The following is a 22,040-nucleotide window of genomic DNA, read 5'->3' as shown; positions in this document are numbered from 1 at the left end:
AGCATAATATTGATGTGAAATGAGACAACAAATTGTGCATTGCAATTGGACAGTGAAAATTGGGGGGGAAAAAAGCACCCACATTCATCTCTGACTTCAGAAGACACTTCAAGTGGATATTCGAGGCAGTATTTCACATACATTACGATGATAGATATATTGTACAATATCGCTGGGTATTGAGATATTTCTCACTCTCGCCAGCGGCGCAGGAACTGAACTCCGTGGGGACGCCGAGTGATTTATCTGCTCTGAGATCAAGAACTATGGCATATCAGAATCCACAAATGTGTCCACATTGCGCAACACCTCCAACATCATCTCCCATTTCTCCTTCTGTCCATCTAATTGACTTCAAATACAACATTCTTTATTCGCCACGCACTTTTGAGTTATTGGAAGTGCGCGCGAGGCAAACCACCAGGCGTCCCCATCTCACCACAGCAGCCAATAAACTTGTCCATCAATCTTGATTTTTCACGAGAAGTACGTGTGTAAATTTAAAACTTTAAATCCAGTACGATAATATATTGTCACACACAATATGTTGCGACCTCTGCTTTTCTTTCCCAACTGTCTCATCCTTTATTTCCCAACTTCTCGCGCTTACTCGGCGAATTATGATTGTTGACGCTTTTTTCTTAAATTCTTTAATAAAATACAGAGCAAAGGATCTCGACAGAATTGAGCTTCTCTATGCTTTAAGATTCAACACTCCAAAATCCCTACAATCAGAGTCAAAAAGACTGACATTTCGCGACGCCGCGTGTCTTGTCTTTAGACCAAGTCGCGATCTTCGCACACATTCAAATGAATGAGATACGCAATTTAGCTCAGTACCAAATAAAATTCCTTAAAATCTCTGAATATTGTTTGTGATTATCATTGAAAAAAGACGAGAAACAATATCGAAAAGAGTTTCTATACGATGAGATTGATTAATCGACATGATAAATCTGATTTACTAGTGAAAAAGTCACAAAATTCATTTTCTAGCAATGCTTTTGATCTAAATTTGACAATTTATTATAAAATTCCTACAGAAAATTGATGTTTTCACATATAAATCGAGAAATCTTGGAAGAAATTTCATGCACATCATCTCCATCTTTGACCCCGACAATAGTTTGAAAGAACATACTGTAAATAAATGTCATACATTTCACAACATCACCTAATGTGTGTCAGATTTTTCAAAAAAAAATGATTAAACCTAAATTATAGCCAAGCGAGAAGATCCATTTGATCGAAACACCTCTTTTTTCCACTGAGTTATATATGTGTAATGTTGGGTTCGACGTCCCAATTGCGAAATTTTCCGTCACATTTTTTATCTGCGCTCATCGGTGTTTGTTGTCTCGAAACCCCGCGCTTTTTTTCGGCTCCACTTCAGCGCCACATGGTGCCGCTGATGCCATCTCAGCAGCGTCAACTCGCATAATATCGTCACTGAAGTGAGCGCGTATTCACCTCTGAAACATTAATTTTCTCATTTTCACAGCCAGCCAAGGAATTTCCACGGCTATTTCTGCCGCACACACAGAGTGGCGAGCCATGTGAGTTTTCTGTGCCAATTCAAATTGGAAAAATCACAGTTGTGACGTCACCTCGCGGCGCTATAAATCTATAATTGTTCAGCATAATGATGAAAATACGTGCCGCAGACTCACTGTATTGGCGGCTTGTGGGGTGATTTCAGTGATGCATCTGTGCTACAAGTTGATAATTATATTTGCCAGAATTATTAATTAACATCGGGGGGAAAGTGGAGCGCATTGACTCCGCAATCCGCCGTGTCGGCATTGTTAATTCACCCCGCCCCAAAGCACAGCAATGGTGATGACTCGTGAAGGGATGATAAGTTTATGAGATTGAGCAAAGTGATTTGAGTTGTTGCTCATGACACTTCACTTAGCACGCGATGTGGCGGAGGAACTTTTCACATCGCACAGCTTTCGATCCCGCGCGCGTTGAGATATTTTCTTCGATTGTCGTTCAAAAATTTCCACCCTCCGCGGCCCCGAGGGGTGTTGAGGTGAAGTCAATGGATGGAAAAAAAGCCATCAAGGGATCATGAGCACTGTTGACTGACATTATGGGCGAACTATCGAAACAGTGCAGCAAAGAGACGAGCACAAAGTGGCTCAATATTTGCTGACACCGCGCGATTCTTCCTCGCCATCTCTCAAAATCAATACAACGCGTGTGTGTGCTGAAAAGGTGGGCGAAAAACGGAGCCCGTGAATCTGACATAAGCGTCAATCTAATCTGAAGAATACGCCAATGTTTTCCAGAATATGGAGAGGCTTCGCTGGAAAGGAGAAATAAAATCCGCATCAAGGCAAAATGGGGCATCGCATATTTCGACGTCCATACTTACAGTGGGCGCCAGTGAAATAAGACACCCTCCGAGTTCCCCGAAAAACCATCGAAAAACCTCAAGATATCACGAGAAATGTAAATAAATCATTTACTTTCAGGGTAAATTGGCGAATTTTGATAGTTTAAGACACTTTTAGAAGAGAAGAAGATTAATCTTAAGATTACTTACTTAAGGTGGCTTAAGACATATTCGATTGTCAGTTTGCTGACCAACCAGAAAAGCCCAGCTTGAAATATAATAACAGAACTGCTGATGTCTTCGAACATTGACAACCGTTGGGATTCGAACCCGCGACTGTAGCTTTGCTAATCAATACATGTTGATCAATGAACCACAGTTTCATCTAAGCTCAAGAGCGATTACAGACTTGCTGGTGATCCACGAGAGGATAAGCTAGAGCGCGAATGTAAACGACTGACAGTTCGCTAAGCCATAAAACGCGAACAATCCCTCGATCTATCGAAGGTTCATCCGATTTTTTGGTTTTCTCGACGGCAGCGCGCTCGGGCGAAAATGCGCCGAAATATTTCACAACGCAGGAAAAGCAAAATGGCGGATATCTTGCGAATAATTTCGTAGGCTCTCAAAATCATTTAATTATTCTGCAATTTTATCGTAAAATTTCACGCTTTTGGATAAAATAAACAAACTAATTGACAGCTGAACACACGAAGCAGAATTGTCGCTAGTATCGATAAAGAAGAATAACTCCTGACTGTGTTTAGCGCCAGTTCAACTGAGAATTGATCCCAGTTTTCGTCGATTCGAGAGTAACCCGCAAGTCTTTAAATACTCTAAGATTCCCTTCCATCATACGAATGTCTTAGAACATCCGTTTTTGCATTTTATGATGACTTACCTGCTCAATTATGTCCACAATTTGCATATTTCCGCAATTTTTCACTGGAAAGCAATTTCCGACATTTCACAGAAGCTTCACGGAAATTTCTGCAGAAATTTCACAAGATTTGGCAGCACATTTGAAGCTGAGCTGCTTTATTCCTTTGTCGTCCACTGTATGTATGCTTAGGGGAGAGTGGAGCTTTTTAAAATCGCACTAAGCTTCTCTATCTTCTACATTTCGTTTCCATAGCGAATTGTGGTGAAGTGTCCTTGCGCTGAAGGAATCCAAGCTGAGATTATCGCAAGTATTCTCAGTCAAGATTGATGCAGAACATTGCGATGCATCGGAGCCAAAGCGCCGTGACGTCGAAAAGTGATGCCGAAATTTTGCCGTACAGCCAATTTCCGTCATATTTCACATGAATAATATTAGCCATGAGTGTGGCACATAATAGCTATAAAATCAATCAATAAAACAAATCGTAAATTTTCGTAAAGTGGTGTAAGCATCACTTAAACGTGAAAGCGCATATTTTACACATCCTCGCGCCGATAAAATAAGAAATTTCACCCATTTTGTGTACATATTTTATCCTTATTCTTCTCCCTTGCTCTGCATCGACATATTTTAATGCTGCGGGTAATAAAAAATACAAGCTTTATTATCATCTAACATCCTTGTACATTATATTAAATACAATATTAAAATTGGGGGGGGGAGGAAAATGCGTGGGAGTTTATCATATTCATGATGGGACATTATTGCCCCCAAAGATGGTTTTTTTTCCCTCACATTGTTACGAGTTGTTACAATGAATTTCGATCATGATTGAAAATTGCAATGATTTGCTATTAAAAAATTTTACGACTATTTTATGCCTTTAGTGTTAAAACGATTTGCTCACATAGTCAATCAATTCGTCAATTTTGTCTAAAATCCCTTTGGATTTTCATCAAATATGAACCAAAAACCACTTCTGTATGGGATTTTTTTTTCAACTGAAGAAAAACCAGAGAATTTGGAGATAATTCCCAATAAGTTGGTGACATTCTAGCCAAGGATATATTGAAATATTCACAAAATTTCTCTATTTATAGGTGACAGACATGTAGTGTTAAAATTCACAATCATATAGGAAGTGGAGCAAATTTTTGGGGCTGTATATAATGTAATGTAAATACTCCAGTTTAGTACAGTGAAGTAATGAAAATTTAATAAGATTCTGGGCGTGGAAAATGTTGCAAGAGTGCCGAAGCCTTATCCGGTGGAGTCTAATCATCGATTTCCTCTTCCTTGAGTATTCCCAAACGACGAGCAACACTCTTTACATTGGCGATTACCTCTTCCTGCACGAGATTGAAGCTCATGGCCAGGAGTGCGATGCCAAAGAGCAAATAGAGTGAGCACAGTGCTATTGACACTTCCGAATTGGCTTTCACACCAGTCGCCGGGACATAATCGCCGAAACCTTCGAAATGAGAAGAGATATTACGGCACATCGTCGTCTTACATAATTGATACGTGCTGAGGAAAACTATTCGCCCTCTGATGCCGAAGAGGGTTTTTCTTTGCATATTTTACACTTGATGCAAGGAGGAGATAATATGGCCCCGAATCTGTACATCACAAACACTTCCCACGACTTCATGGAGGCTAAAAATAACTGGAAACTAACTGAAATCTAACTAACAAGTTCATAAGTATGATTTTCAAACCTATTCAAGGACTTTTTCACAATATTAATGATTTTTAGTGTTAAGCTATTATCTGAATGAGAATTGATTTATAAGGGAGTTATCCCACTGCGTTTACTTGTGATTAACTGAGCACAAAGAACTGAGCACAGATTTTCAAAGTCGGATTTCCACCCAATTTTGGGGTTAAACTGATGTAAATCGAAAGACCACGACTTAATTATTATTGACAAGCACGAATTGGCTCACTAGAATAGGCTTTAACGCCTTCAAAGAGTTGCTCAAACTCAGCAAATTGGCTGTTTTTACCTTCTTCTCCTCTTCCTATTCCTTTTGCGCACAGTTAACAGCAGAAGGATCTCTTGTTTCTCATTTAAGCCACTTATTATCATCGGTTTTCCCCGTTTCCCAAATATGACAGTGTGGTGAACTGAGCAAATTGAGCCACAATCTCATATCAAGACCGATTATCCTCGATATATCGAAGAATCATTCGGTATTTTCGAGGTTCGCGACGACAGCGCGCTCAACTGAAATTTGCCGAATTACTTAACAGCTCAAAACGCACAAAATGGCGGATATCTTGCGAAAAAAATGTAGTTCCTGGGCTCTTAAATTCACCCAATTCTTCAGAGAATCACTAATTTTCGCAATTTTTACGTTAAACTTGACGCTAGTGTCGATAAAGCAGACTAAGCTCTGAGTGTGTTACTTCTTGTATACTTCTGCTGAAGTGTACACCACTTCTGACCACAATATCTCCCCCTTGCAGTGATGCCTTACCGATGGTCGTGAGCGTTATGAAGCAGAAATACGCGGAGTCGAGAAATGACCAGGGCTCCCAGCTGGAGAAGAGAAATGCGCCGGCGATAATATAGCTGATTACGAGGAAGACACAAAGCCAAATAGGGACGGGACGTGATCGGTTCGGCATGTCCCCGTACGAGTCCCAGTCGTCATCGTACAGCGAATTTCCCTCCTCGTATCTCGCCTGTCGGTGCACTGCAAATCCCATCGGTGACATGATTCGGGGCGATGGCGGCGCTGTGTGGAGAGCATTGCAGTCTGAGTGAAGCCAGGACAAACTCCCCGAAAAGTGTGGATTACTCATGAGAATATGAATGTTAGTCCAATGTCGCGAGATACACACAAATTTGTCAGCAACTTGGCACGAATGTGTCAGTCAAATTTTAATTAACCGCAGCGAATCTCATTCGTTATATGTTTGTGTGGAAATAGCACGGACCACTTGTCATGTCACACATCGGTCAAATTGGGCGCAAGAGATGAGAAATGCCGTGCTCTTCCGCCAAAGCCATTCACCCATTCGATTTTAGTAAATTAATTAGTCATGCTTGGCGTGATTAGGAAGCCATAATGCTTGTTTGCCATCTCACCGGCTCTGTCGCGCTTCTTTGCCTTCCTAATTGCCTGAATCCGCAGCTCCGGCTCCTCGAAATCGTCCATGTCCTCCGCAAAGTGCTTGTGGCGCGATGATGGCGGTGAAATCTCCGGCAGCTCGAGGCGATTCGCGTACAGCGGCCGCGGCACAGATTGGCTCCTCGGCCCACTGATGGGCTGATAGTGTCTGGCCCTCATGCGACGCCTGTGCGCCGCCCTGTCACTGCCGCCGGCCTCCGGCGCGCCCTTATCCATGTCATCGATGGCATATCTGTTGCACAGCACCGGAATTTCCGCGTCCGGCGCCTCGTGGCGGTTGTGCTTCCGGTCCAGCGACTGGCCACGAAGGCCGTGGAAGCGCGGATCGCTGCGGTGATGCCCAGAATCCCTGTTTATCACGCCTGTCGTGTTGTAGCGACTCGGGCGCGGCGAGAGATCGCCAAACTCATCATCGCGAAGCTCTCGCGCCACATTCCGCTCCCGCTCCACCGTGTGCCGATCCCTGAAGCGATTCTTGTCGCGATTGAAGCGCGGATGTCGCGTGTTGTAGTCATGATGTGCCGCGCTGGCACGTTCCGTCGTAGTGTAGCGCAGTTCTGTGTCGGAATATGCGTGACTGAGGCTGGGCTCGAAGCCTGAATCCCGTGATTTCTGCGAAATTGTTCGTTCCGTCTTACGAATGGATTGGCGTCTATTGAGAGAGAAAAAAGAGCGGAAAAGAAGCAAAATGTTGGGGGAAACGAAATGATTGCTCACGTCAAAATATATTTGAGATGTCAGCCGAATGGGTTTCTTGACTCAATCCGAAGCTCAAATTTACTATGTCAAGTGTCTGTGAGGAAAGGCGCGATTTATATTGTGAAAATCTCTTCAGTTTGATATGCTTTTGAGTCTATAAACTACGTTCAATCATCTAACCTCTTTAGCACACGTTGAAACAGTTGAATTGGATCAATTCCCACTCAAATGATGGATGTTAAAAATGTGATAAAAGAGTTTAAAGCAGTCTTTGGTATTCTGGGTCACACATAAAATATTAACCATTTGTATAAATATTTCACCACAAATTCTGGCAAATTTCACCATTTTCCTGGAATGTTAAGCTTTAACATCTTTGAAGTTTAACATTCCTCAGGTTTAGCGGGAAATTGACCCATGAAAATCGAATGGCAAAAGGTTAATTATTAACACGAATTGACCCACAAAAGTAAGTCAAGGAGAGGAAATAGAATATAAATTCCTGAAAACTGAGTAGATTCTATGAATTTCCTCTGGTATAAAATGCGCCATTCAAATTAATCTCCTTGCCGCAATAAAATGTGCTGCGGAGCTGAAGGATATTGAGGCGACCCACAGCTCGCGGGGAATGTGCCCTACATCAAATAAGTGTGGTATTCCAGGAGAGTGGATGTGAAATCTGTGAAGTCTCGTGTGTTCCACTCATGGGAAATGTGCACGAACACTTGTTCAGGGGGGAGGGAAATTGGAATAAGAGGTGGAGAGAGAGTAAATTCAATCACGAGTAAAATTGCAAAATACCCCGGCTGACGAATGGTTCCTCTGCCAGGACGCAAGCGTCTCGACGGAGAGCGTTTCGGCTCTCTGGTGCATACAAAGCAGCACACACGCCAGTACAAAAATCTGCAATGTTAACAAATTTATTATTAATTTTTCGCCCATTTCTGTGCTGTGAGACTTTCGCCCTGAAATTTACAACCTTCCCCTGCGGGTCAGTTTGCACGTCGGGAGCAGCAGAGCACACAATTCACTCCGAACTCACCTGAAGGACGAGGCCATGATATCGCCAATATTTGACAAACACAGCAGCATCAGTGGAATTCCGAGGATGGCGTAAAAAATCGTTGTCACTTTCCCCATATGAGTTTTCGGCGCGATGTGACCGTACCCTAGAGACAGAGACGGACAGAGAGAGAGAGAGAGAGAGAGAGAAAGTCAGCTCAGCTCACGGAGACAAGCTGGGTTTGTGGCGAACTCGATTTGAGGCAAATTATAAGCTTCAGCGAGAAGTTTCAAACAAAGAGAAGCAAAGTTTTAGAACATACAAAATCAAAACTTTGAAGCGCCAAAACTCCAATTCTACTATTCCCAATGAGAGGTATGATATGTTCTAATAAACGTCCTGACCTGAACTACAACATAATAGAATCTTATTCGTATACTTAGTAAAGTTGTCGAGATACAGGCGTTCAAAGTTAATTCAATATGGCGGTGTTCGTGATGTCGTCACAGACTAATGATGAATGTGGTCTACTAAAGGGAGGCTAAATATGTCTTTTGGTGAAGAGATAATCGAAATCGGTCGGTAAACAGTTGAGATATAAGCAAATAAAGATTTGACCTATTGAACTTTGACCCTCCATATCTTCGCTCTTATAAGTTCAATCCTCATAAGTGACGATTCGTTGGAAAGGTCTTAATCTCAGCTACAACATACTAAAATTTAAAGAAAATTTGTGGTCTAGTTCTTGAGTTATACGAATTTAAAGTTTTAAAAATCATTCTTGCAACTTTAGCGCCCCTAGCGGTGGTTGTACCAAGTTATGATTTTCACGTTTAAGATTAAATTTTGCAAGACCTTTCCAATGAATCCAAAGTTATTCTGATTAGATCAATTAAACCGAAGTTATTGCTGTTTAAAGTTTAAAATTTTGGTCGTTAATATCTAGGATTTGTAAGGACTTAGAGCCTTAAGTATGGATTCGTTAGAAAGGCTTTAACGTCAGTTATACCTTACTAAAATCTGAGGCCGATTCATGCCATAAAGACTGAGCAAATGAGGAAAATGTGTTTTAGGGTTGTTCAAAATGGACGAAACTGAGATTCTGAGTGATTACAAGAGCTGTGTGACTTTGGATTGCAGCTGCAAGAAGGAGTGCTGCAAAAGTTTGCAGACACACAAATTATTCTATTAAATGGCGAGGGTGTCTGAAAAACCCATGCGATTGGACGTGTGTAACCTCCGAAATTTCCATGTTGCTGAAAATCCTTCGCTTCCATCAATGATTATGTTTCTTTCACTTTACGACGAAGACGTGGAGCACTTGAGAAATTCATGCGACTCTCCGTGTCTCTTGCATGTCAGCTCATTTCGCAACATTTGTCCCTGTCTTGTTGGCAAGGAGGAAAGCCTCCGTCTAATTTCCCAGATGATGTTTCAACGAAATTCCCAATCTATTGTGGCTTCTGTTGACTTCATGCTCCGCAGAGCTCACACAATGCGGCCTCTGCATTCAATAACAACATCTCTCTCTCTACCTCATCTAATTCTATGACTCTGGAGCCCCCAAAACCACCACGGGAACCCAATCGTCGGAGCGACAAAGTGTTAAATTCCAAATGAGACTCTCTTACATAATTACTGAATTTAATTAAAGTGCAAAGCGGCACAAAACACCGCCGGAAACTATCAATGGTTGGCGGAAAAAAAAATCACATCGTAGAGAAATAGTTGCTCAAAGCGAGATATTGAGAAAGAGAGTCTCGAACAGTGATGTGTAAGATTGTCGAGCTCGTTTTCCACTTCTGCAACAATGGTTTGGATATTTTCTTCGCGATATCAAAAGCAGATTATCGCTCAAATTCCACTAAATGTACGTTTTTCTCACAATAAACATTCCCCGCAGTTTTGTGCTGCAATTCTGTGTGCTTTCAATTTTAATCATCGTCGATGATGATGAAAAGCTCCGCGCAAAATCATCGCATCAATTCCATTGGCGTGACTTTGTCAATGAAGTGCATTGAGAGTAAAGCTGTTTGTGCAAAAAAGCGGCGCTTTTATTGCCATCACAGCAATGACACTGTCATGGGCGGATTTTCGTGGGAATTTCGAGGGAAACAAGGTGATTTATAAGTGTGTGTAAATCTCCCAAGAATGCTTATTTGTTCATGTCCGGCGCTGAGCTCAACCTGGCCGCTCAGCCCGTTAATTATTAGCGTGGAGGAAATTAAATTAAATTTTTCGGGGAAGGAAATCCAACGTGAAATGCTAAACACTCTCATCATCTGATGGATCAATAAATTATTCTACACGCACAACTTTTCACCGAGATTTTGTTTGTGTGTTCTTCAAAATATTCAATCAAGCTTCTCTGCAGTAATTTGGCATTCGAAAAATGTTTATTGATGATTATCGTGTTGCCTAATTAGTGCCTTTTTCACATAAATTTTGTACAAACTTTTGCTTTTCTGCACTGAAAGAAATCACGCGTTAATGCGTTTTCCCATTCATTGACAGCAAACCACACCCAAAACAGTGCATAATAATGTTGTTCACTAATCAAGGAAACTGTCAGGATTCTCACAGAATAATTCCCCGCCCGAGAAGAAGCATATTTTGGTCATGGCTATGAAGTAGACTTGGATGAAAATCACCCACTTATTATTTACTACCAATGCGTGGGTTTTTCCCGCGTCGCTCACAAAAAATCAAGGTGCTGCAGAGAGACATCTCAGTGCATGTGTGGTAAGACGGCGAATTGATAGAAAGAAACAGCAAATGGAGGCTCTTTTTCTTTAATGTAAATCGCGCCACTTCGCCAGCATTAATGGATGCTCAATAAGAACGCTGATGTGCCTGAAAGTGGGTGAAGGTCGGCGTCTTGGCGGAAATTCTCACAGTGTTGCTGGGTTTAAATAAAACCGCACAATAATCATTATCGATTGGCAAAATCCACAGTGGATTTGTGCGAAAATTGACCATCTGAGCCCATGAATTCCGCGTTGCAGGACTTGATGATTGATTTCTTCCCTCAGCGCCAATTCAACTGGAAGGATAAATACGCCAGATGCCATATTTTCACAGGACTTTTCCGACGCAGCATTAAATTCTTTGTTTAAATCTCCAGCGGAGCAGAAAAGCTAAAAAAACAGCAGGAATTTTAGCTAAAAAGTGCTAAAAGACGAAGAAAAAGAGTTGAAAACACGTCAATTTTGAGCGAAATTTTTAGCAATTCTTTTTCTATTAGCTCATTTTAATAAATTATATCAAATTATTATATACGTTGAAGTATGACATGAATTGTGAGCAATTTGCATTTTTGAAGACAATTTCAGGTGAGAAATTCGACAGATTTTAATCGATTTTCCTCTAAAACTCTGTTAAAACTTCGTCAAAAATCATTTTTGCAGTTAAACGCATAAAATGCTTTTACAGAAAATTATTTCAAATTTTTAGAATCATTCTAAAATGTTTTTTCAATCTCTTAATGAATATTTCTCATATATTTAAATTTTTTCACTTGAAAACTGTACGGAAAAGTTGATTTTTTTTTAACTTGTTTGGATAAAATCGACTGAAAAACTATTAAAATTGACTCTTAAAAGTAATATTTTCAATTTTTTCTATTAATTTTGTCATATTGTAGTAAAAAATAAGTACAGAGCAATATTTGCACTTAATCGGACGATTTGAAGGCATTTTTAGAATTTTGAATAAAATTTAGCAAATTTCGCAGCTTTATTAACGCTAAATTTTGGCTTTTCATAGTTTTTTATTCACCCGCCGAAGTGGAAAATGGCGCTAAATGTCATTATTTCATATTTATACAATTAATTTGTTGTGTTTTCGCTTGCTGCGACATCTATGTATTTTGTTCTCTCCTCAGATTGCTAAGATTTTAGCAAAAACACGCTAAGAAATGAGTTTTTTCCTCTCAACTCTGGTTTCTTAGCTCTTTTTGATCGCTGCGTTGATAGAAATTCACGGTTAAGATGTTGTCTAGCGGTCTTGGCGAGGTTTTTTCCCCTGGATGTGATGTGAGAGGAAACATTCCGCGATAATAGCATGGAATTGAGCAGTCCAAGCGCGGTGCTGCATGAGAGATTCGGAACTGGAACTGAATTTTAATTGGAATGACATCGAAGCAGAAAAGAAGTACACACGCTCGTGTGTGAGAGAGTTCAATTCACCCGAAGATATTTCTCTCTGGCGTGATCGCGAAAGCGAAAGTTGCGACTGTGACCAATTCGTGTGGCTCAACTTTTGAGAATCATCGAGGTATTAGAGCACTGATGTCGTGGTATTATGTCTCTCTCTCTCTCCCTCGCTCAATCTATGTTAAATTTTATCCACGTAACAGCAATAAAATATACTCATAACACGGCACAATGCGAAAAAGACTGAGAGTATATGTGTTGACTTGTATGAAAATTATCAAGGCTCTCCCCCTTTTGCTCGCGAGCGCGGCGCCCGAGTGAAGGAATATGTCTATATTACGAAAAATATATAAGATGTTGGTCTCATTTTGGATCCACTTCAGTTTTATTTCTGCAAACTTCACGCCAACATCAACTATAAAAGCACAAGTTTAGTGATTATTTTATGGGTGAGAAGTTTATTACCTTTAACACTCCTTCTGTCTTCAAACTCCCTTTCTATATATAAATCGATCCCGAACAGCTGAATTACCAGTGAGAAGTTGTGCGTGTTTTGTTTGAGCGCGAAAAGGGCGAGAGAAAAGCCATGTGTTGAAAAGAAATAATTAATGCTGAGGATTAGTGTGCTTATTGGAATTAGCAAATACGACAAAGATTATAAAACCGTCCCTGATTAATACCCGAAGCGCGCTTTTGGGGCGCAGACAACCATCATCGTGTCCAATTGGAATAATTAAACAAAGCATCAAAATTGATTGATGACCAAACGGATTCCGACGCGCGCCGAATGAGCGGAAAACCTAATAAGATTGATTGAAAACAATTTGTTTATAGAGTCGTAAACTATTTAAGTACACTAAATTGGACATAAAGTGTGGGAGTTTTTCTCATCACAAATCAATTTCCATGATAGAATTGCCTCAAACGCCGCGTTGAAAGAGAATCTCGTGAAAAATGCGTGTGTGAAGTGTTGTTTTCCACTCACTTTCCTCCATCCAAGGGGGAGATAGTGTGCCTTGGATCCGTACACCACTTTCTGACACATTTTCACGGTTCTCTGCTGAATTCTCAACACTTCCGAACGCCTCAAAAGGCATTTTCCATCGCATTTCCAACTCTTTTAATTGTTTCTCACACTGATTTCTGACTTATCAAAATTAATCCAGGTTTTTCTGTCTTCAAATACTTAGATTGCAGATTCTAAAAACTATTCTTAAAGTCCAGGAATTTGTTCATGAACAATTTCCATCTTGGTTTGCTTGTTTTGCTCTTTAAAAATGCTTAGAAGGATTCTAACAAAATTGTGAGGTTATGAATCCAGCCTTAAAATTCTTATTGTTTTAATTTAAATTCTTTGAAATCTGGAAATCAGTGAATATGAAGAATATTGCAAAGTTTCTACTCGAAAATGATGTTAAATTTGCAACTTTAAAGCGCAAATCCAGAAAAAAAACTAATTAAAGACAATTCTTTCAAACATTTTTGAGGTTATGGTTAAATTTAAGGCTGTTTCCTAACAAATGTGGAATTTTTTCACACACAAATGCTCAATTCTACCGAGGAAAAGAGAAATATTCTCAGCCTCAACACAAATTTCATGATTTTGAGGTTATTTAGTCGCCATAACCTAGAAAAAGCGATAAAATTAATTTTTCTAGACAAAATAAATTAGAAAAGGCCTCAATTTGTTGAAACGGAAGCTTTTGTAATGCAAATATTCCTTCCTTTAAAACTGTACACCACTTCCGATCACAATATCTGCCCCTTGAGTTCGTCAATTCGCGCAAATATTTGCATTTTCCCTGCATTTGTACTTCAATGATGAACTTTTCTCTGTTTCAGGCTTCCGTGGTGAACTTCAAACATATTCTTGATGCCAGTTTTATGCGGAATTCTTCGCGACGACTGAAACACTTCAAGACAGCAGCAACAAGTCTCTGACGACTTGTGAATACATGTGATTGAATGATGCATAATTGTAGGTATTCTGCACAAATTCCGCCATCACTTTGTGTGTACGAAATACTTTGCATTTTCAGCCAAGATTTGTGCAATTCTCCTCCTGGCGCTGGCTTACAGTCACGCCGCGGACGACAAATGGTCCTGGTCGAGGAGCAGCGGCGATAGTGACCAAATAGATCGAGTGGACTATCAGGGCGGAAGTGCTCGCATTCGTGTTCCCACCAATTCGCGCCCCTACCAAATAGAGGAAGATCGAGTGGAGCAAACAACGCCTCGACCTCTCGGCTCTCCGAATTCCCAGAAGGATGAGTTCTACAATGAATATGGGTAATTGTGGGTGGGAGAATCCTCCAGTTGGGATATTGTGTATCTCTGCATATTTGCCTCCCTCAATTGTAACTCTGATGAATGGCAAATTTACTCCTCATTTCCCATTATGTGCTCCTCACACATGAGCTACCCCAATTCACACCCTCTGGCAGACAGCATTACATACTTTCCCCGCTGGCCATTGATTGAATAGCACCTCTTTAAGTCCATCCACACATTCTGGAAACTTTTCACACAAAAGCACCTCTCGCAAGAATCAGAGCTCTCAATCACATTGTTTTCCCCCGTGATGTGTGGAGTGCGATAGTGAAAAACACAACCCCTAATTCAGATTGTCCATTTCTCTTGCCATGCACAAAAGAAATCAACAGGGGCAGCGCTTCAATGGCTTCGGACTGGCAAATGGTCAAATCCCACCCAACTACAATGGCCTGATTAACGGCGGCACGGGCATCGATGGCCCCAATCGATTCCCGGGCGGCTTCGGCGCCGGCACTGGCCTCACCGGACGCCCCGGCTTCGGGGGCTACGGCCCCGGCGGACCCGGCGGTCCGGGCGGCTTCTTCAGGCCCAACAAAGGCAATCCCGCCAACGGAGTGCTCGTGGGACCAGGCGGCCCCACTGGCATCATCGGCCGTCCCCCGCCGTACAATCGCCCCGGCGGCTACGGTGGCGGTGGCTTCGGCCTCGGAGGCTTCCCGGGCGGTGGCTTCGGCGGTCCCGGCGGTCCTGGTGGCTTTGGTGGGCCAGGCGGACCCCCAGGCTACTTCCCACCCGGCGCTGGTCTCGCGAATGGCGGATTTGGCGCCTTTGGCGCGCGTCCAGGCGGTCCCGGTGGCCCAGGTGGTCCTGGAGGCTTCGGACCTGGTGGTCCTGGCGGTCCTGGTGGGTTCGGGCCATATAATAGACCGCCGTTTGACGACTTCCGCTCCGGAGCTCCGAGTGAGCAGACGAGAAAGGTGGAGAAAAAATCCGTCGATTGAGTGCCTGTGATTTCATCTCATCATTCTTCTTCAGCCGACCAAAAACAAACATGTACAATGTGTTAAGTTTCACCAACAAATGTGCCGAAATATACCAGGATTTTGACCAAAGTTGACGCTTTTCTCTATCATTTAATACTACACATATGAATTTCATGAATTCCCACTGAAATTGAGGAATGTTAGAGATGTGTTATGTAATTTTAAATAGTTTATGGTATTCTGATTAACACTTTCTCTTCTCTTCCACCGCCCATAAACCTCCCCATAATTATTTTAACCCAGAAGTGTGTGAAGTTTAACATTTCTCAGTTTTTACAGAGAATTAATCCATAAATTTCGAGTGAAGCAAAAGTTTGGCACGAATTTTCAAAATTAATGCATGCTGATAAACAAAAAATAATCCAATTTAGAAAGAAGTTTAGCTACATATTTCAGTGGTTGCGTAAAACCGCGAAATTAGAATAAATTTGCGTTTAGATGATTGGAGTAAAAGAATGCAAATGTTCATAAATCCGATTGTGAAACGGAAAGCGGTCAGCCACACATCGCTCTATGCATGTTTTGCCACTAAGTCCAGCCAGAATCAGCATTTAATCAGATAATAACTCAAACTGGAAAACCAAAATCACCGTGGAATGCGTGAAGTATGAATTTTCCAATGGCAAAATGGAAGGATGTGCATTATTGGGTTGAAGCCTTGTGAAATTGCAAAGCGAGAAATTGACAAAGTTTGCCTCTTCCACTGACCAATTGTCGTAATAACGATTATTGAGTAGAACAGAGCGCCTGCAAACGTCCACTGCATTTGCTTTTCATCTTCGTTGCCGTCCCATCCTTTCGCCTTCATGGCTTCAAGGAGTTCCCGCTCGAACTCCAGCAATTTGTACTCCATTGTCATGGTCCAGTTCTCCTGGTGCAGCACGGCAATTCCGGTTGTGGCTCTCCAGATATCCTCCGTCAGATTGCCACGAATGTAGACGATGCTTCGTTTCACCTGAAAATGAACATCCACAGACAAAGAGAGACTTAATAAATTGCTCGAAAATAGACGTGTGCGGAGCTGGGAGAGTGTTTATTGATAAATCCTCTCAACAAGTATTTATCATCATCATCGTCGAACGTCTCTATTACACATGAGCACCCTCGCCCACCCGAAAAGATGAATTCGTGCTGACAAACATTCGCCCGTGAGCAAATAGTTCTGCGGGTGATTTTTTTTCATTGCCGCCGGCAGCAGGTGGCGAGAGGCGGCGGCGGCGCCCGAGGAGGAGGAGCGAGTGTACGAAAATCTGTTCGTCTATTGATATTCAAGGCGCTGATGAGGGGTTGAGAGACAGAATGGGAGCCACTCACCGAAATTTCATTGTCAGCCTCCAGATGTTCAAAGGTGAACGCGCCCAGAATACAATAAGACACAACGAGAGTCACCTGAAAGAGGAAGACCAGGAAACATGGCGAGCAATCATTTCGCCTTCCACTATTCATCCATTGAAAACTATGGCAAAGCACACGCTTGGCGTCTGCTTGTGCTCAACTGAGATTTGCTGTAGCTTTTCTTTTGTGGCCAACATCAAATGTCACAATGATAAACATCTATTGTCCTAAATAGTTGTAGAGTTTCGCAAGACCTTTTCAACCAAAATTAAAGTTCATCCAAAATTGAAACTTTAAACCGCTATAACTTCAGTTCTATTACATCAATCCTTATAAGAAAAAGTTCATTGGAAAGGTCTTGACCTCAACTACAACATACTACAATTTAAAGAAAATCCATAAGCTTTCTTCTAAGATATTCGAATTTAAAGTTTTGAAAATCGTTTTATTAACTCTGGCGCCTCTAGCGGTGGTTCTATCAAATTATGAAGTGTAAGTGAAAAATTGCTCTTAGCGAGATCTTTCAAATGCGATCTTAACCATTTAAATCGGATAATTAGAACCAGAATTATAGTCAATTTTTATTTCAAACTTTGAATCCTAAAAGCTAGGGTCCAGGAAGACTTAGCGCCTGAAGTGTGGTTTCGTTGGAAATGTCTTAATACCAACTGTAACATATTAAAAATTATGACCGATCTAATCCAAAGAGTCTGAGTAAACGAGAAAAATTACTTTTTCAAAATGGCGGAGTTGGATATATCTTATCGTTTAGGCACTGCAGTCACGATTATAACGACGGACGGACGGACAGGATAAAATGATCCTCTCTTTTTCGTCATATTCACCCTCCCTGAGTCTATTTTAGTTGATTTTGCGAAATTTTATCTCTCGCGCGATCACAAATTGTAGCTGTAATGCAAATCCCAGCCGGATAAGTGATTGAAGGCGCGACTTACAAGCGTTATGTGGGACAGGAGGCATGTGAAGAACTTCCAGGACATGCACAGAGCGGCCGTGCAGCGATTCCTCTCGTTCGGCGAATGGCCTTCGTACACATAGGGCGGAATCGATTGGCCGCGTCGCTGAGACATTTTCACTCCTTTTCACCCTTCTCTCCTTCTCCTGTGCGAAACTGCCTTTTTATTAATCCATCCAATTTCCCGTATTACACTCAATTACGTCACATTCACCGAACTGCCGGCGGGACGGTCGAGAGTCCTCAATTGCTATGATCACGATGAGTTGAAAAAATAATAGAGTGACAATGGCCTGCGAAGCTCCGAGGCGAATGACAAAGAGCAAAAAATGTATGTCCACCTTTTCCCACACCGCGTCTGATTCACCGAAAAATGGTATCATAAGGAAAAGTTACAAACCCTTCAGCCAAACCCCCGAACTTCCAGGAAAAAAAGGGACATTACGACAACCTCTCGCATGGCTTTAAGCTCCCGATGCTTGAAATTGTGAATGGAAGGAAAAAAAGAGTGGAAAGAAAGTGCCCCGAAAACATAATGTATCACTCATCATGTCAACCACGGTGTATTTCTCAATACCACAGGCGAGAGCAGAGGCACAAGCATTTGACGATATATATATATATAGCCGACAGTGGCGCCCCACGTTGCGTCAAGCGGCCGCACATAATAATCCATCGATTTTTTGATCTTCATAAATTATGAGCTTCCGACCTCCCATTTCTTTATACGCATATAGATTTTAATAAATCTGAGATGCGGGATTACAGGCATTTTCCTCTCTCACGCCCTTTTAAATTCAGTCGAGCTTCATAAACATGACCTATTTTCCTCTTACGCCGCACTTCTTTCCCACTATAATCAGTCGTGATGGAAATTGCAAGAAGTGTGAGATCTAAAATCGTTATTTAATCACAATTTGGTGTCATTCTGGCACTTCTGAACCTTCTTCTCGATTTAATTTAGCTAAATTTATTGAAAACAGACCGTAAACTGAATAAACTATAAAGAATCAGATTTTTCGATCATTTGTGAGGTTATGTATCAAAACAAACTTGTCCAATTCCTTAAAATAGCAAACTAACCGATTGTTAATTATTTACTCCTTGGTGAAGAACATAAATTTAGTCATTAAAATCATAAAATGTCAGGAAAACTCATGAAAAACACATTCTTTAGATCCGAATTGAGATTTTTGAGGTTATGTTCGACTTCAAAACTGCAATTTAACCTAAATTTCCATAATTATGCACATAAAATTATGTTTTTGAAGGCAAAAATCACTTCCGACTAAAAATATCTCCTGATAAATTCATTTTCAGTTTAAAACAACTCATGAAAGTCTTATCAAAATCGTGTCAAAAACCGGGCTAAATTTCTAACCACCCCCGAAATGTCTTGCGATGCCACATGTTTAAGTCATGAAGCAAAGCTCTTCGGCGTGTGAATGATGAGAAAGCTCGTGAGAAAGGCCGTCTCTTTAATTGTATTAGCAGAGTTGCCAAATAGAATGTGACTCTACGCCTGTCTTACTTCAAATCGCATTTCTTCTCTCCATAATCCGTTTCTTCGCTACAAAAGACGAAGGGTACCGAGAGATAAGAAGTGGGAAGTCACACGAGGAGTCAAAGTTGGGCTGATGGGCGAAGGCGGAAAATTGGGGGGGAAAAGAAAAAAAATGTGTTGCAGAAGGTAAACTTGACACACGAGGATATTTCGAATCAATTGATGCAGAAGTGATGATGTGGCTTAGAATGTCTTCCTTTCGGGGTCGCCAAGGCGTAACAGATGGATCTTTGGCTACAGGAAAACATAGCAATTCGTCTCTCTATTATGCTAATTGCTTTTGCACAATGACAAGTGAAAATGATTGAAATCGTGGGGATTTTTGTGTCAATCTACCTTAATGACATTCTAATTAAACAAATGTTGACATTATTCAATTGAGCAGCGCGTGGGTGAAATACAGCAAATTTCCACCATTAAAACGAGAGAGAGAGAAGAGAATTTCGGAGTGGTAAACGTTAAATTAAGAGGAATTTTCCAGTCAACCACTATATATTTAGATTTCTTTTTCCACACGCGCGCCAACACGGCTTCGCAATCAGCAATAACGTCGTCAACCTGTTGCTTTCTTTATTGCAAGTGAAATAATTTGTTGTATCAAGGCAATATTAAATTTCCATCAGCAATTTAACACCAAAACGAACGTGCCATTAAATTTGTTAATACTATATACATGTGCATGGTAGATTGCACTATGATAATTCCGCCTCCCCAACTGCACTCGCCACCCCTTCGCACGCCCCTTCCGCAGCCGCCCACGTTATTGTGGTCCTTTGCATTGAATCACTGAAGCTGAGGTGATTCCAATGGGGAAAATCGATAAAATAGCAACTAACAGAATTGCCTAGTCGTGCACACATGAGATTTTTTGGTGTGTGTCGGCTTTTTTGGCGCTTTTGCGCCCCAAAATGACACCCCAGCAAGAGCCCCCATTTGCCCACATCAAGGGGCTGCTAATAGTGAATAAAAGATTAAAAAGATTAATTTAGAGACAGTAGATGACGAATTTCTCAACTTAAAAGCTTGAAAACGCCAATGAATAAACCAAATTGCTTGAATATTCAATCTTTAATCGAATATTTACGGTTTTAGACTAGGTTTTACGTTAAAAACGCGTGTGGAACTGGGAAAAACCTCATAATTTCTGCACATATGAAAATATTTAAGACTCCTGATGAAAATTTGTTATTTAATACATCATTTCTTAAAGACGTCTCAAGACAGAATCCATCATTTGGAATGTCAGACAAAAGCTGAAGGCGATTCTGCAGGATTCCCGTAGAAAAATCATTGAAAATCCGTCGTTTTTGCATCTTCTTCGTCTTTGAGGAATCTTCAACTAGGAAAAATGAATGAAAATCCTTTGAAAATATTATCTAGAATAATGAGAGAAAGTCTCTTAATGATAATGGACTTTCCTGCAGGAATCCAGAGGGAAAACTGTCTAAAATTTTTTCTCACGTTTCTTCTACAAATGATCTCCAAAGTGTTCTAAAATATTCTCTTATCGCTCTGAAATCTATCATTAGACTTTTTGATACTTTAAATATATTTATTCCACCCTAATTTTCCACCCTTTCTCAAAATCCCGCATAGAATTTCTCGAGTTCATCCTTTTCGAGCCAATTTTTCATGTTCTAAGATCAAAATCTTGAGCAGAACACTCAAAATGGCGATGCTGGCAACCCCTTGGCGCACATGTATTCTTTCGCATGGACAGTGGACGCGGGATTATGCAATATGGTGAACACAGTGCGAAGTTTTGGGGTTTGCAGTGCAAGAGGAAGAAGAGTCGCTGAATTGGATTGTAACAATATTTTGGCCACACTTTACTCCTCTCGCCGCCATGTGTGATCGCCACACATATGCACAAAGCGCCACGTTTTCCCATTCCGACTCTATTTTTAAACCCTAAAATATGGTTTTTGTCGTGCTCGAAATTCTATATAGAATTTCAATAATAACGCTGTGCTCTCTCGCCCAACTCCCGAAATTTGAATAAATTGTGCTGGAAAATTTTACAACTTGCAACTAAAACTTTATGCATTTTATTATATTGTCAGCGTGTCGCTTGTGCTTTTGCTCTCGCCCACAACCAAACACAAACACACACACACAAACACAGTCCGACAGCTCGTCACACTGCGAACATGTTCACTTGCGAAACAATCAATTAAGTTAATTATTTATACGCGTGACGTCACCATAAAATTAACCCGTCACTATTTGTGTTGAACTTAGGAAAATGCAATTTCCCCCAAATTCCCCAATTCTCAAGTCAATGCTCCGGATTTACATGCAATGTTTGCATCACGAGGCAAATTCGCGCGACGCGATCAGCTCCAATGGGAAGCTCAGACTGAAGACGCGGCGTGAGCGAAGAATTATGACAATTTGGAAATTGGGAGTGTGAAGAGCACGAGACTAAGAGGAGTTTTCACGAAAATTTTCACTATATACACTCACTCAACTCCTCCACATATTTCTCCGCGTCTATTGATATGCGGAAAGTTTCGCCCGGTAATCCGAGAAATCCTCCGCGGTTTCGGCTTCTCAAGAGTGTCTCACAAGTGTAAGCGTGCATTTGAGAGCTTCAGTGAAGCTAACATTCATTACACCGAGCGAATCGTC

General features: G+C 41.2%; 1 protein-coding gene across 2 annotated transcripts; it reads right to left on the bottom strand.

Annotated features, from left to right (window-relative positions):
- Nucleotides 1-3,822: 3,822 nt before the first annotated feature.
- On the bottom strand, nt 3,823-21,753 carry LOC132261228 (uncharacterized). Of its 2 annotated transcripts, XM_059759935.1 has the most exons (9): nt 21,614-21,753; nt 17,826-18,203; nt 16,849-16,923; nt 16,243-16,489; nt 8,103-8,229; nt 7,862-7,963; nt 6,319-7,013; nt 5,705-5,965; nt 3,823-4,695 (listed from the first exon to the last, which is right to left on the bottom strand). In XM_059759935.1, exons 2-9 carry the CDS (start codon nt 17,958-17,960, stop codon nt 4,499-4,501), a joined length of 1,839 nt encoding a protein of 612 aa, XP_059615918.1. In that variant the 5' UTR covers nt 17,961-18,203; nt 21,614-21,753; the 3' UTR covers nt 3,823-4,498. The 2 variants fall into 2 exon arrangements, with proteins under 2 accessions (XP_059615918.1, XP_059615927.1); XM_059759944.1 differs by lacking the exon at nt 16,849-16,923.
- Nucleotides 21,754-22,040: the final 287 nt, after the last annotated feature.

This window comes from Phlebotomus argentipes, unplaced genomic scaffold, assembly GCF_947086385.1.
Source record: "Phlebotomus argentipes unplaced genomic scaffold, Phlebotomus argentipes genome assembly contig_8, whole genome shotgun sequence".
Classification (NCBI taxonomy): domain Eukaryota; kingdom Metazoa; phylum Arthropoda; class Insecta; order Diptera; family Psychodidae; genus Phlebotomus; species Phlebotomus argentipes.
Note: the sequence above shows the minus strand (reverse complement) of the source record. Positions and strands in the feature narration are given on the sequence as shown.

Excerpts from the sequence above, each read along its gene's own strand:
- LOC132261228 (XM_059759935.1), bottom strand. The coding sequence starts at position 17,960 with ATGTCTCAGCGACGCGGCCAATCGATTCCGCCCTATGTGTACGAAGGC. Across the intron at positions 7,964-8,102 it reads ATCATGGCCTCGTCCTTCAG|ATTTTTGTACTGGCGTGTGT; the intron begins GTGAGTTCGGAG and ends TTAACATTGCAG. Across the intron at positions 5,966-6,318 it reads AAAGAAGCGCGACAGAGCCG|CGCCGCCATCGCCCCGAATC; the intron begins GTGAGATGGCAA and ends CTCTCCACACAG.